General features: G+C 36.8%; 1 protein-coding gene across 1 annotated transcript in view; it reads left to right on the top strand.

The window, feature by feature from the left end:
* Positions 1-15,470, top strand: part of CHCHD6 (coiled-coil-helix-coiled-coil-helix domain containing 6) — a 3,644,424-nt gene that overhangs the window by 1,576,259 nt on the left and 2,052,695 nt on the right. Inside the window, exon 6 of the mRNA XM_044078539.1 lies at positions 10,095-10,178. Coding sequence (XP_043934474.1) covers positions 10,095-10,178 — 84 coding nt within the window. The remainder of the gene's footprint in view (positions 1-10,094; positions 10,179-15,470) is intronic.

Genomic DNA, 15,470 nt, shown 5'->3' with positions numbered 1-15,470 from the left:
AGGCATGGTTGAATGATACATCTTCTTCAGTGATGAAGACATGCACCGGTGTGGCACATAGTATTAGCAGTAGCTTTTTGCATATACACATTAACTAATGCTGTAGCAACCACCTGATGTATTTCTGTGATTTAGTAGCATGAACACACAGATTTAGCTGTGGTCAACAGCACTAGTGTTAGAGCAGCACATTGCATTCTATACCATGGCAAGCTCTGTTCCTTGCCATTTACCACTTGCATTATGACTGTCTCTGAATCACACACAGCCTGCTCATGGCAGTTTGTCATGCAATTCTGTTTGCTGCAATGCAAAGAAGGTTGCTGAATCCTATGAATAAGCTTTTAAACCACAGAGCAAAAATACACCAAAACAGACTGTATTTTAGAGAAAGGCATGAAAATGCTTAGCACTTAAAGGGTTAAATGTGTCATTACTGTTGCTGTTGTATCTGTTACTATGATAGTATATTTGTGCACATTTTCAATCTTGATAAAACACTTGAAGAGTGCCAAACTTAAAATAAAACAAAAAAAAAGAACCGATAATAACCCTTCAGGAGCACTTTAATGTACAAAGATTTAACGCTTTTGTCAGTGGTAACTCTGACTTCATCAGAATAACTTCATTTCAAGTTCACACACTATTTATGCATTAAACTCAGTCACATATCCACAATTAGCAACTACCTTTCCTAGTTTTAAAGAGATATCACATCCCCTTTTCTAAAAAGCAGTAAATACATACAATACAAATATGGACTTTGAAATGCTTTTCACCTTGTTTAAACAAATCTCTCTACAAACCCATTCTTAAAATTCCTATACAATATTTAAAAAAAAAAAAAAAAACAATTCTGATTTCAATTTCGGCATGCTACTAATGGATATAGTTTCAGTGAGGCCTGGGGGGGATATCTGCGTTATACCTTATCTGCCATCTTAACTCTTTGTATTCTAAGTACATATCTGCAGGTCTCCCTCTCTGTCCCATATCCACTTTATCCACAGCTGTATATTTCAAACTATGTGAGAGGAATTTTTGAATGTGTCTCGCTAATGCATTCTTATCATCCCGTCTGGATATGTCGTACTGATGTTCGTACATTCTTTTCCTAAACATACCCTTTGTCTTTCCTATATAAAAATTCAAACATTTCTGACAGACCACTAAATAAACTATACCAGAGCTGTAACAGTGGAACTTTTATTGTATTCTTATTGATTCCCCAGTTCCAATTCTAGCTTCCATTCCTTTGAAAATGTACCTGCATTGTGGACAACACCCACACTTATGCATCCCACCATTTGTCACTCCTTTATCACATTTTTCCAATACAAACTTAAAGCACATGTCCTTTTTATAAATGATGGTGCGTTCGTCACCTATTTTCTGGAATAAGTCAGTGTCCACTCTAAAAATATTCCAATTGTGCCTAATAATAGCACTCATATTATAAAAACTAAGATTGTAAGGTATAATGAATGCTCTTTTAAACCTATTCACATTGTCTGTCTCAATTGCATTTCCCATTCTACCCATAGGTATATTGTCAATACATCCTAATAATGGGGTAAAAATACCTTCTTTCCTTTTATGTTTAACCTCCCCTATTGTTTGATCCAATAAGGAATCTGGATATCCCCTCCTTTCTAGCATACTCCTTAACACATCACATTCCTTAAAAAAGGTGTCATTGCTGCTGACCATGCATGCTTGCCTAACATATTGTCCTTTAACTAGGGACTTCTTTTGATGGAAGGGGTGTCCACTAGTAAAGTGAAGTAAGGAATTTGAGTATGTCAGTTTCCTGTATATAGAAGTTTCAAATTTATTTTGGTCTCTATTTTTTGAAATGGACACATCCAAATAATGAACGTTGGCTTCCATCATAAATTTCAGAGAACTAGTACTGTCATTAATATACTGAAAAAACAGTTAAGTCTTTCTAGTGAATCCTTCCAAAAGATAATGATGTCATCCAAGAAACAACCATGCATACACCAACAGTTCGCAAACTCAGAATTAAACACTTTTTCCTTCTCCCATTAGGCCAGGACTATGTTGGCAAAAGCAGGGGTGCATGCTGCCCCCATAGCCACCCCTTTTCTCTATTTGAACAATGGATTTTCAAAAACTACAAAGTTGTTATCTAGGATGGCTTCTATTAAGGCCCTAATTGTCAGTATCTTGGTATGATTGAAATTTGAGTTTCTACAAAGGAAATCATAAAACATTTCATCCCCCTCCTCATGTGGTATAACTGAAAACAAGTCTATCACATCTATAGTGACAAAAGTCAAGACTTCAGAATAAATCTGTGATGTAAAAGTACTCATGTTCGTCCAAGATACCTTTCACTTGAATGTCCACATATTTTGCAAGTGGAAACATTTTGCCTTTGCATCCACTACTGGTCTCAATGGAGGGTCGTTGATACATTTATGTACTTTTGGAATTCCAAATATAGTGAAGGTTTTAGGATAAGTCACCTTTAAATATTCATATTCCTGTTTGGAAATTTGTTCATTAAGTAATAGATCTTCTAACAGGTAATCAACCCTTTGGTACACTATATTCTTTTAATTTAAGGAAATCTCCTCATATGTTTCTAAATATAGAATATTAAACATCCTGTCAATGTAATCTTTGACCTCCATAACTACTAATCCTACTCCCTTATCAGGCTTCATGATTCTCAAGTTTCTCCTACCCAAGATTTATTTCAGTAGTTTATTCTGTGCATAGTCTAAGTTGTGCTCTAGGGGGTGTGCATGTGAAAAAAAAAACTGTCTAATGTCTCTTTCACAAATTTTATCAAAGATTTTCACTAGGGGGTGTAAAGGTGTGTTGAGGGTACTTTGCCATCTAATGGTGGCCTGGCAACTTTGATTGTGGTTCAGAAAGTAAGTTGTAAGATTAAGTTTCCTTACAAACAATTTAAATTGTATAAGTGTATCTTCCAGGTTTCCACATCTTATAGGGACAAAAGTAAACCCCATTTCAAAGAGATTTGTCTGCTGAGTAGTAACATTTGTGCTGCTCAGGTTATAGAGCTTAAAGTCACCTGCTGTATTTTGCACCACTTTACATCTATCTTAGTCAATATCTGCCACTGGTTGGCTCTCGCCCTGCTTGTCCCTCTCCCCCTGCACCTCTCTCTCTCCTGTTGGGCCTCTTGTTGGTACCAATTCACTGATTCTATCCCATTCATGTTTCTCTGTCTCTGGTTCAATACATGTGATGATTTCCTCGGGGGGACCGGTACATCTAAAGGGATGTCTTGCATGCCCACATTATTGTCTTCATTGTCATTCTCATGTTTTTGTACTAGTCTAGCCCCCTTCTCACCATTTATACTGTAAACTCTAATAGCAGTGTTACCTGATGGAGGTGGATAGGCTATACCAGCCTTGAAGTAATTTTGCCTCTTAATAACTTTTTAGTTTTTTTTTTCTTTTTAAGTTCCTCTATTGTTTTGTCAACCTCCAGTAACATTCCTCTATATAAATGCATTTTACTATCAAACAATAAATCAGCTTAAATACTGTTGTTAAGTGTATTAATAGAGTCTTTAAGTTTGTCCATTTGTCGATCATTGTCTCTAAGAAGAAACTCCAAATGTTCACAGCCCTGTATGTTAAATAATGTTACTAATTCACGGTGTAAAGATGGATCACATACCAGACCCATAGGATACTTCCACAGTCTCAATCCTTTTGGTATTTACTCTCTTCTAATGAATTCATGCAGGTAGCAGTTTTCCAGCTGAAGTTTCCTGAATTTCAATGTTTTCTGTTGCAACAACCTTAATTGGTTGTCTAAGTTCCCCAAGTCCATTTATTCCACTTTGCATCCAAAATAGCTGTTAAATCCTTCCTGGAGCTACACATTGAATGAAAAAATGTCACACGGTCCTGTATCCAATTGCGAATCACTGTTTGAAGTATTTCCTTGTTGGCGGCCAATCACGGGATTACTGGTAGCTGTTATGGGAAATGTAGTTCTTTGTCTCAGTGTAATGCTGAAATCCATAGATGTTTGCGAGTTAAAATCCATTGGGATGGCGTCTTGTACGTTGCATTGGCAAACCACTTGTACTGGAATGAACTATGAGTTGTTGAGTTAATTTCTGTATCAGCTCAGATAAGTTTCCTATAGAAGCCCCGAAACCCGTAGTTGCTGTGTTCATGTTGGTGCTACCCTCAGGCTTCAGATCCATTGCAAACCAAGACAACAAACTGATAAAACACTTGAAGAACACCAAACTTAAAATAAAACAAAAGAAACAACAGATACAGCCCTTCAGGAACACTTTAATGTAAAAAGATTTAGCATTTTCATCAGTGGTAACTCTGACTTCATCAGAATAACTTCATTTCAAGTTCACACACTATTTATGCATTAAAGTCAGTCACATGTCCACAATCAAAAACTACCTTTCCCAGTTTTAAAGAGATATTACATCCCCTTTTCTAAAAAGCAGTAAATGCACACAATATACAGAAAAAAACAACCCAAGTCCACCGTTCGATATACAGTTTAATATGACGCTCAGGACATAAACAGCATAAGTCAGCAGACAACAAAGCTTTCGAGTAAAACTCTTCTTCAGTGTTAGATAACATTGTCCAACCATAGCACAAACATATATACAACAGCACAACCGATCAAAATTCAAACTTAATAGTAGCAGCAGTTACAGTTTTAAAGTGCCCCACATCTTATAAAAGTTTACTTAAAACTAAGCTTCATAAAGACAACACATACTCATATTAAATCATGTTTATCTTTTAAAATAGGTTTTATACTATTATTAGTAATCAAGCCAGGTAAATGATCAACTCTAAAAAAATGGATTAAGATGGCAGCTAGCCTAGTACTTACAGATGAACCTATGGATGAGTTCACATGGCTTGCTGCTTTAGCCAGACTAATCAAACCATTTGAAGAAGCTTAAACCAGATGAAAATATTCATTTTTGCATGGGGGGAGAAAGCCCCTGCACCCTCCATCTTGAGAATCTGCCTTCCATACCCTTCTCATTTGTATATGCTAATTCCAGGATCACACGGCTTAAGATAAGGGTCTATATCACGTAGTTGAAGTTTCATAACTCTGAACATCTAATGGTCGAACCATTATGTTCGAAGTTACAGAACTTCGACTACTTAAAAAAAAATAAAAAAACAATGGACAACAAAATAAATTGTTGTAAGTGGGGGGCAAGCCCCCTGCACCCCCCACACCCCCCACTACTTAAATATACCAGCTCCAAGATCACACCACATTGAAGTGAATGGAAACCTTCACTTATTGAGATTTCCATTCAAACACTCAAACCTTTACAAATTCGAACGTATGGTCTCGACCATATGTGGTTCGAACTTGTAAAAGTTTGACGACGTGATAGGAACCCTTAAAAGAAGAGCAAAAATCCCCCAAAACTTTGAATCACTGTTGGTGCACTAATACAAATGGCATTGGCATTGATTGCAATGATTCCCTGTTAAAAAAACGTGACTGATAAGTTGCAGCTCAGGAAAGTATACTTGACAAGTTTAGATCTTGCCCAGTTTACACCTGACCAAGGGTAGGGAAGTTATTGGACATTACCAACTTTATGTTGTAAACTTTTATACTGTTGGAAGGTGACAGACTGATGTTGTTGACATCTAGTCTTTAAGTATGTTTTACTTACTGACGTATTCAATATTCTGTGCTTGAGACATATATAGTGCCAGATTTTTGACATTTGATTTTTGGCCTTTTTTCATTTGGTCTTTTGGCATTAGGGATTTAACAATGTCCTCTTTGAACTACTTTGAATTGAATAAAAATCCCATTAGCTAATTTTACTCCTCTTATTTTCATTTTGTGCTCTGTATATTAGCTGTACTTTGCAAAACCATGCTTTATGTGCACATTATATTGATTGCATTAACTCTCCACTTGTAGCTGCATTTGCTTTGTGCCCAAGTCATAGTTTCTACAGGATCAATTTGAACTAGTCTATCTATAAGATTAACAAATGCTAAGCTAGTAAGTAAATCAAATAAATCTAGATCAAGGCAAAACCACAATTAGAATGAAATTAATGTATTTTCTGAAGGTGATATTAATGTCAGTATGCATCTCTCACATGGGAATTCCACACCCTCTTAACCCAGTCCCTACATATATTGCAGCTCTAAACTGTGGGCGTTGTTTAGATGTGGCATCTTCATTTGGATTAACAGGCACATTTATATCTCTTCCCTAAAATTATGCTATCCTGGAACACCTCTATTTTTACATTCCAAAGCATTGTAGTGTATTTTGCTGGAGTAGCTGGGGGAAATTAAGAGATACAAATGCCTAAGTCTTCTGTACTAAATTTAAATATACTGGCTGGAGGGTAAGGGACCATTTCTAAAGAAGAATGGATAATGTGAATTCAAAATAATGTTTTTTACATTGGAGATACAAAGGTAATAACTTGTGTTAACAGAAGGAGTCCACTACCATGGTCTTCAGGAACTCCTCCTGGTAGCGTACTTCTGTAGAGACTGCCTTGGGAATTCTGACTACGTAGGTTAGAGGTCACATTGTGATGTCTGACCATATAAGGGCAGTTTTGCTTAGATAACTTCTTATCTTGTGACAGGCTGTTATGAGGATGCCAAATGAGTCAGGTGATTTATGAGAGGTTAATGATTTTAATCGTCAGATGCCCTTTTTAGATAAACACAACCTGTAGCAGTTAGGATCATAGGATCATAGGAAGTTACTAGGCTATTGGCCCTGAGGCCCTTATAAGCCTAGCCAAGAGTTTAGCCCATGCATAGACAAATCAGCACCCGATGCCCCTGTCCAGCAGGGAGACGGGTGGAATCCCAGGGATGTATTTTCTATTTCCCATCCATTTATCCAGATTGCGCTTAAAAAGGGGGTAAAGAGGTACTCTGCATGATGTGGAGAGGAAGTTTATTCCATAGATGGGGGAGTCTCTGGGACACAGATCTGTCCTGCCAGCAAGTCGTATTGATGTCACAGACCAGGTTGAGGCCGTGTGTGTGGGTTACTCGAGTGGAGCTTGACTTGTGGATATGCAGCAGTCCCATCAAGGCAGGGTCTGAGATTGCCTTGTTTGCCAGACAAAAGTCACCTCTGAGGAGTCTGTATGAAACAGAGTAGAGGCATAGAGCTTTTAGCCCATCTGTTTATGGTAGATTTTTCAGGCCCTGGATTCTCCTGGTGAGGAACCTCTGTGCATACCTCCCAACCATACCGAATTACTCTGTATTTATGAGTTTTGGGGTCCAAATGAAGGGGTGCCACGATTCCCGATTGGCACCCCTTCATTTCTGATTTTTTTTGCTTCATTCTTTTTATTTTTTAAAAAATAGCGTTGTCGGAGCTGACATCATCACGTGCATGATGACGTCAGCGCCGTCAGGGCTACCATCCAGTCGGAATTGAGCTCAAGGAGCTCGCGTCATTATTTCCGGCTATTTCCGGCTGGCTGCGAGCGGGAATACTGAGCAGCGAGAAGTTGAACCTTACCAGGCAGCAACATTAATGGCAGTAATGTTGCTCATCAGTCATTTTATTTTTTTCCAAGCCGGGCCGGCTGCGAGCAAGAATACAGCAGCAATGGGAATTACAGGCAGGAATACTATATCAGTTTTATTTTTCCAAGCAGCAGGCAGGCAGCGCGAGCAGGTAAGCGTGGGACAATTGTGGATACATGTATTTATGTGTTGTGTATCTGTGCACATGTCCGCATTACATATACATGTTGGATGTTGTGTGTTTATATTTGCACATGTACTCAGGCATATTTTAATGCCATTTCATTTACCTACACAGTGATGAAGTTTAGCTACAGAGTTATCCATATTTCTGGGGACAGTGCATTTAGCTACAGAGTGATTAGGATTGCAGTTCTGCGATTTGTTGAGAGGTACTGCTGCAGATTCTTTCTCTTAAGAGGGGTGTGTGTGTCTGAGTTTTTACTAACACATTTAAAGATGTCATTGCATGATAATTTTTGCAACTTTTAAACACATTCATGGCTAATTAACATGAGGTTGTGATTTGAAGGCACAGGACAGTTTTAAAGAAACCGGGCCGATTATTTTTTTTTCTGGTAGACTGCAGGATCACTCCATTGTAGTTGACTTTTTTTTTCTTTTTCTCTTTTGTTTTGCATGTGTCGATTATACAAAATTGGTTTCTCAGGTTTCTAAACTAGATGAAGTTAGCATTGTTGAAATAATTACAGGAAAAGCTTTGATTTCTTTAGTAAACTGTATCAAAGTATCAACTTCTGACTTCTGCCTGATGTAATCTGTCAGCAATAGCTAATAACTGTCTCCTAGTGTTCTAGAAACATAAGGCTAATGAAGTTCTGATATAGTGGGTCACAGCGTCCTTGTGAAAATTGAAAGTTGACAAGATTCTGACATTTTATGATTTGCACAGAGATGGCCAACTGCATTTGGTAGATTGCTGGCCAGTTTTAGAACTGGAATAAAAGATGAACTCTCCTTGTCATCCTCTACATTGACAAAACAAACTGGAACGTAGCCTTCATCACATAATAAACACAAAGAAGGTCCCTCTAATAACATAAATTAAATTTCCTATATGCATTGTATAGTTAAAATTTGTTGCAAGAATGATTACTCCAGATATATATATATATATATATATATATATATATATATATATATATATATATTTATTTTGTGTGGGTGTGGAAGTGGACTTTTATGATGGGCATGTTCTGAATTGGCAGTTTTGTCATTATTGGTTCATGCATTTGTTTCATTGCCTACTGGAAAAATGTTCAAACAATAAGTTTAAATGTGCTCTGTCTAACAAGTGTGCTGTATTATACAAGGAATATAATTTAATAAAGTCAGGAAGGTGTATCAAAGAACACATGTATGTTTCTTGTTTTGTGGGCAAGGGGCCAATGATTTGAAAACAGCCAAAAGGTAATCTTTATCCACCACTGGTCAAATGCATTTTCTTTGAATGTGGTGAATGTGTTTCAATGCTATTTCAATGAATGTGAGTTTCAATGGCAGAGAAGTTTTAATGCCAAGTCTATTTTCATTGTGAGACAGTATTGCTTTGTTTAGCAACTTTGTTTAGCAGATGTCTTAGTGTTTGTGCATTCACTGCATTGTGCTATAAAATGTAAAAATAAAATCCAAATAATCATTGTAGAAGTAAAGCGGGACATTGGAATGGCTGCAGGGGGACTCTGGTGCCATATTTTGGTTGTCTGTTCTTCAGTTTGTGTTTAAAAGTTGGTATCCCACAATTCCATTGGAGTGAGTGGGGTTACATAATTATGTATGCAAATTTCATGTTAATCAGCGTACAGATTTGTACCTATTTTTCGTGGGCCTTGTCCAGATTTTTGATGTTTCCAGGTTGAGATGTATGCCTCTGTGCCTACCTTTGTCTTTGATGGTGAGATGAGAAGGATTTATTATAGGCATTAGTGCCCTGGTTATAAAGGGGCAGGAGTGTTTTATAAAACAAAGATGAAGGATATCTGCATGCATAGGTCTAGATCAAGAAATGCAAAGTGTCTAAGGTTCTGAAGGATTTGCTGGATAATTGAGTAAGACAGAGTGTTTGACCCATATCTGGAATTACTAGCTAAATACATTTTGTAGTAGCTGAGAGTCATACTTATTGTGAGAAAGTTACTGTATTTGGTTACAAGATTGCATTTCTATGAAGAAAGGCAAGCTTAGCTAGTACAGAGGTGGTCAGTATAGTTGTATATTCCACTCACAATGTGTATTTTATTTATTTATAAGTTTTTTGGTCTTCACATTTTCACCAGCTAACTACATTGCTTCTATTGTGCCCTGGCAAGAAAAGGAACCTGGGGCTACCACTAACTGTGGTAAAGTCTAAACGAAATATGGAAATTCTGAAAACAAACACATTTTGCTGACATTATACCATTTCTGAGTGTGAAGCTCTGTTGGTACAGCAGGATACCAGTTAGCTTGTTGCAAGACAGGATATTGAAGATTTTTAAAGTTAAAGCACAGTTGCTAATATTTTCCTGTTTCATACAACAGGTCAAGCTTTTGGAGAAGAAAGAAGAAGAACTGAAGCACCTTGATGATTTCTATGAGCAACAGTTGTTACACATTGAGAAGAAGGTAACAAACTGACCTTTAGTTTTTGTTGGTTTGTAGAGGCTGAAACTTGACACTGCTGGCTGGCACCCTATAGGGATTGACAGGCTATTTATTGACAGGTGATAGGCAAACTGTACTGTGACTACACTTAAATGTATAAGGTTCGATGCTTTTCACCTAATGCCTGCATATACTTCATCATGTTTTTTGTTTTATTTTATTTGTGGTGTTTGTTCCTAATGTTTTGTAAGAATTTAATTCACCTTTCTACTAATCTGTTTCATAAACATGCTACAGGAGTCTTCTGTTGAATTTACATGTATGTTATCTTCCTTCAACAAATTCTGTTGGGTATCTAGCTTGTACCCAATAAAGAAATCATGCCGATCTGCTCAAACCAGGGGAGTACTTTTTAGATGAAGTAGTGTTGGAGTAATGCTGCGGAGTTGTGTAAGGTGACTCAATCTGCCTAGTGCTCAAGGCTATTTAGCTCTTCAAACAAAATGTGTTTATCATAGAAGGTGAACTGACATTTTCAATACCTAACTTATTCTATGGCCTCCAATTATGCAGGCAATACCTTCATGTGGGTCATCTATCTGAAGTGATCTCAGCAGAGATGTGCATTCATTTTTGTAAAACTTGATGTTTCCCATGAATTACGAGTCATTGTGTTTTCCACAGAGAGAGAGAGAGAGAGAGAGAGAGAGAGATTGAGAGAGAGAGAGAGAGAGAGAGAGAGAGAGAGAGATGAGGTTATGGTTGAAGCAGGAAGTTCCTAAATGTAACTCGAGGATAAAATCTAAAATACAGCCTGATAGCATGATCTTAGAGTGTAGTTACAAGACATCAGCTGCCAAGCATTAAACGCTTCCTCTACAGATAATGGTTAAATTATTTTCATTGCTGTGTGTGTACATGTAAATAAATATATGACATAGAACAAACAATAGCACACATCCTTAGAATAACAGAATCACAAATAGACTTTCAAAATTCTTTGGTGATTCCATTGTTTTGATGCTTCTGTTGTTGATTGAATCACACTACATTGTTAACATAAGTTTGGAATTATTTTCTGCTTAAATATGCAACATAGAGTAAAATAGCAGAAACACCAGCACCAAGGCATGATACAATAACTCAGATTTAATGAAATGTTTTAGAATGATAAAACACTTAAAATGCAAGAAAAACTTTCACCAGTATGACTTCATCAGGCATAACACTGCAATAGTAAAACCAGTCCTTTTTGTACAGTTTAAAATCACATGACACACCAATTAATTAAACCTGTTTCTGCAATTCTCTTAAATAGGGTTTTAAAGATATAGAGCTATTCAAGCCAGGAAGAATGTGTGCTCTCAAACGTAAAATCCAATGATATTTTTGTAGCATACTATACTCCCACCTGTCAGGGACTCATGGATAATCCTTAAAATTAAAAACTTGAAGTCATGATTAGCTACTTTCTCTGCTTGATGCTTATAAAGTGCATTTGTGGATATCTTCCTTTTAATTTTAGATGCTGATACGTTCCTTAAGCTTCTGATTTGTTTTGCCAATGTAATAAGCATTACATTGGTCACAAGTTGCTAAATATACTACATTTTTAGATTCATAATTGCCATATAAATTTACTCTAAATCTTTTTTCATGTAAGGGATATTTAAATGTCTTACTCATAGTAATATTTTGCAAAACACACATTGACCACATCTATAGGTGCCTTTTTTAACCATCTTCATATGTAAAAAAAGTTTGTGGTTGTTCTTTGTAACCAAGGAGCTGTTTCAAATTGGCATTACGTTTATGTCCAAAGTCAGGATGTGATGAGATCATGCTCCTCAGCTCTGGAATATCTGTAAGGATGTGCCAGTGCCTTCTTATAATCTAGTGCCTTAGTATTTTTATTAACGTTAAGACACCTCGGCTCATTACTGTTCTTGTTTTTATTATTCTTATTGCTCAAACCATTATACTCACAAGGAAACAATGGCTTTGCCGGTGTGTGACATAACTTTTTGGTCTCTATAACACCAGAATCAACATCACTTAAAGTCATGATTAGCTACTAGCCCCTATTTTTAAAACTGTATACCATAGTGCCCAGTTGGGTATCCATATTTGAGTCCAATGTATTCATCTTAATGACCCTCAGCATCTGATTTCTGACAACATTGTTGAACATATACTGTGGGTGTATACTACGATGTTGCTGATAGGAATCTCTTTTAACTGTTTTTTATAAAGCATAGTGTCAATCATAAAATGCTCATTGACAAGTATAGCAACATCCAGGAATTCTATCCCATCATTCTCAAAACATTTCTTACATTTTAAAAAGGAGAATGTATTAGAAAGATACTCAAAAAAACTGTTCAAAACTGTGTTGATCCCCTTGCCAAACTAGAAACAAGTTATGCACAAACCTTTTATAAAAGACAACATTACTTAGGAATAGATTCATTCCCGAGAAGATAAATTCTTGACATGGCTATATTCGCAAGTGTTGGTGATCAGAGTACCCATTTCCGCACCACCCACTTGCTTATATAATTGTTGTTGAAACAAGAATATAATATTTGTTAGCACAAGTTCTAGCATGAAACAAAGTGTTAACATAAGCCTTCATATATTTGATAAATTCAAGTAGGTACTTCTTAATGAACTGGATGATGGTGTCATTTGATATGACTGTAAATAATTAATCAATGTTCAGTGTTGCAAAATGGTACTCTTTCAAATCATTTTTTGTGACCAGTCATATAACTGATATAAAAAATCACTTGTGTCTTTCAATGTTGTACCTGTCAGCTCAAAGCCAACTCTCATTTGTGTCTCTAGAAATGAAGAATGAAGTTTTGAAAATATTACATGATTTGCATACATAAGCCAAGGTAGACACCCAACTGTTAAAATATTTGGTAGTAGAGAACCCAAAACGGCTTTCATATACAGCATTCCTAAGTTACAGAAGTCATTTGAAACTCCACTGTTAAGACTGATTGTGTCAGCTAGGGGGTGAGTCACAGAACCCATATCGAAATTTCTAGAGACACTATTGAGAGTTGGTCTTGAGCAGGCAGGTACAATATTGAAAGATACGACTGATTTTTTTATATCAGTTATTTGAGTGGTCACAAAAAGCATATTTGAAAGAGTGCCATTTTGCAGCACTGGACATCGATTTGTTATTTACAGTCATACTAAATGACATCAGCACCGAGTTCATTCAGAAGTACCTACTTGAATTTACGGAATATACGCAGGCACTGTTGCTGATCTGCACTGCAGTATTTACTATTGCATTGTGTATTTGAACTGCTGACCACAAAAGAAACTAAAACAAGTGAAATATACAATGCATAGAAAACACAGACCACATCACATTTCTTTCCTAATAAAAATGCATTTACCACACACCCTATTGTGGGGGCCATGGCTCCACTTGTCCTTACTTTTAAGGGTATAGCACTTTAGTTTCAGTTGTGTGACCTTGAAGTTAGTCTACTCCAGGGTAACACAACTGAAACTGCAGTGCAATATCCTAAATTCTGCAATGTAGTCATCCCCACCAGACCTCTCAACCAACTGGAGACAAATTTCAACAGAATCAGGGACAAGTCAAGAAAAAATCAGGGACAATCAGGGACACTTTTAAAATATTAGTGCTATTAACTTGAAACATTGACATAATCAGAGCATATGAATTAATACACACTTTCTGAAGTAAAAAAAGTTTATAACTCTTAATTATTGTCATTATTCACCACCTTTCCTCCAAAAGTCACTAGTTGTAGGAGGGATTAAGAGGGACAGAGTTAAAATTTGAGTCAAAATCAGGGACGTCCCTGAAAACCAGGGACAGTTGAGAGGTATGATCCCCACTTGTGATAAAGAGTCCTGCCTCTGCTCCTAACTCTAACCATGCACCTTACCTTAAAGAAATCCTTTCCATAGCACTACTACTACTGTATAAAACAGTACAAACACTCACCCCTATACACACAAAACACTAAATCTATTCTCTTAACTGACCTTTACTGTAACCCTTACACACACAGTCACTCACACACATATACTAAATCTATTTGTCACTTTACTCTGTATCAAATAGACTTCTTAGGGGAGACATGTCTGCCTTACAAAGCAATCTCAGACCCAAACCTATTTAAATAGCTTCATATCTGTAAATCAAACGGGACTAGGGCCACCCATTCCGGGGACCTAAATATGACCTGTGACTTAAATAGGACATGCTGGAGGGACAGATTTATCTCCCAGTGACTGACACATCTTTGGAATAGGCTCCCTATTCATGTGAAACAGAGCACCTCTATGACACTTCAAAAGGAACCTGGATGAGCAGAGGGGGCACCGTAAATTCTTACTGGGAATAGCACCACAACCCTCCTGGACATTGGCAGTGATTACTAAATGTAATCTTGGATATTAACTAACATTTCTGTGGCATTACATTGAGATGAAATGGCTGGGCTTGAAATGACCTCTGAGTTGATAGCCTAGTAATCTCCTATGATCCTATGATCCCTTTGCCTAACCCTCAGCCTAACCCTAAGACATATCCACCCACACACAAACTCCAAACCCCACTGCAAAGCCAATTACCCTTGCCAACCGACCATGAAGTCACTCAGTCATCTGTTCTCACAAACCGCCATTCGGACAAACAGCATTACAGTTTACTTTGTGAGCATATATGTATGTGTGTGTGTGTGTGTGTATATCTGTGTAGTATATCTGTATAGTACACATGCATACTGCATTATCTCTTATACAAAAATATTCATATTGCTGCAGCAAATGTTGATGGAGAGAAAGTTCATGACAACAAAGCTGATATTTGAACAACTCATATGTGATTTACTTAGATTTAGATCATATTTAGGTGATCATATTTAGATATATAATAATATGTAGCAATGTGTGATAATCTGGCCATGAACGGTACTTAAAATATGTAGTTTTCATTTTCTTCCAACTGATGTTGCAGGAAAACTGAATAATTTTGTTGGATAGTGGATTTTGCATGACTTTTGCTTTCCATATTTTACTGATGAACATTTGTAGTTTTAAATTGCAGGAAGCAGTTGTGTAACAGATCAGACCAATATCATTCACTGTCTTTTAAACAAAAATACTGTATATTCCATTAACACTGAGTGTGGTTCTTTGCCTTCATTGCATGCAAGTGCACACATTAACCTCTCATCCCATTCATCAGTACTTCACATGTCAGCAGCCAGAATCCTGCTGTCCCAAGGTTTTTGAAAATACATTCAAGATAAT

The sequence above is a fragment of the Protopterus annectens genome, chromosome 7.part1 (genome assembly GCF_019279795.1).
Source record: "Protopterus annectens isolate FY-2018-M chromosome 7.part1, PAN1.0, whole genome shotgun sequence".
Classification (NCBI taxonomy): domain Eukaryota; kingdom Metazoa; phylum Chordata; order Ceratodontiformes; family Protopteridae; genus Protopterus; species Protopterus annectens.
This window is presented reverse-complemented; position numbering and strand designations above follow the sequence as displayed.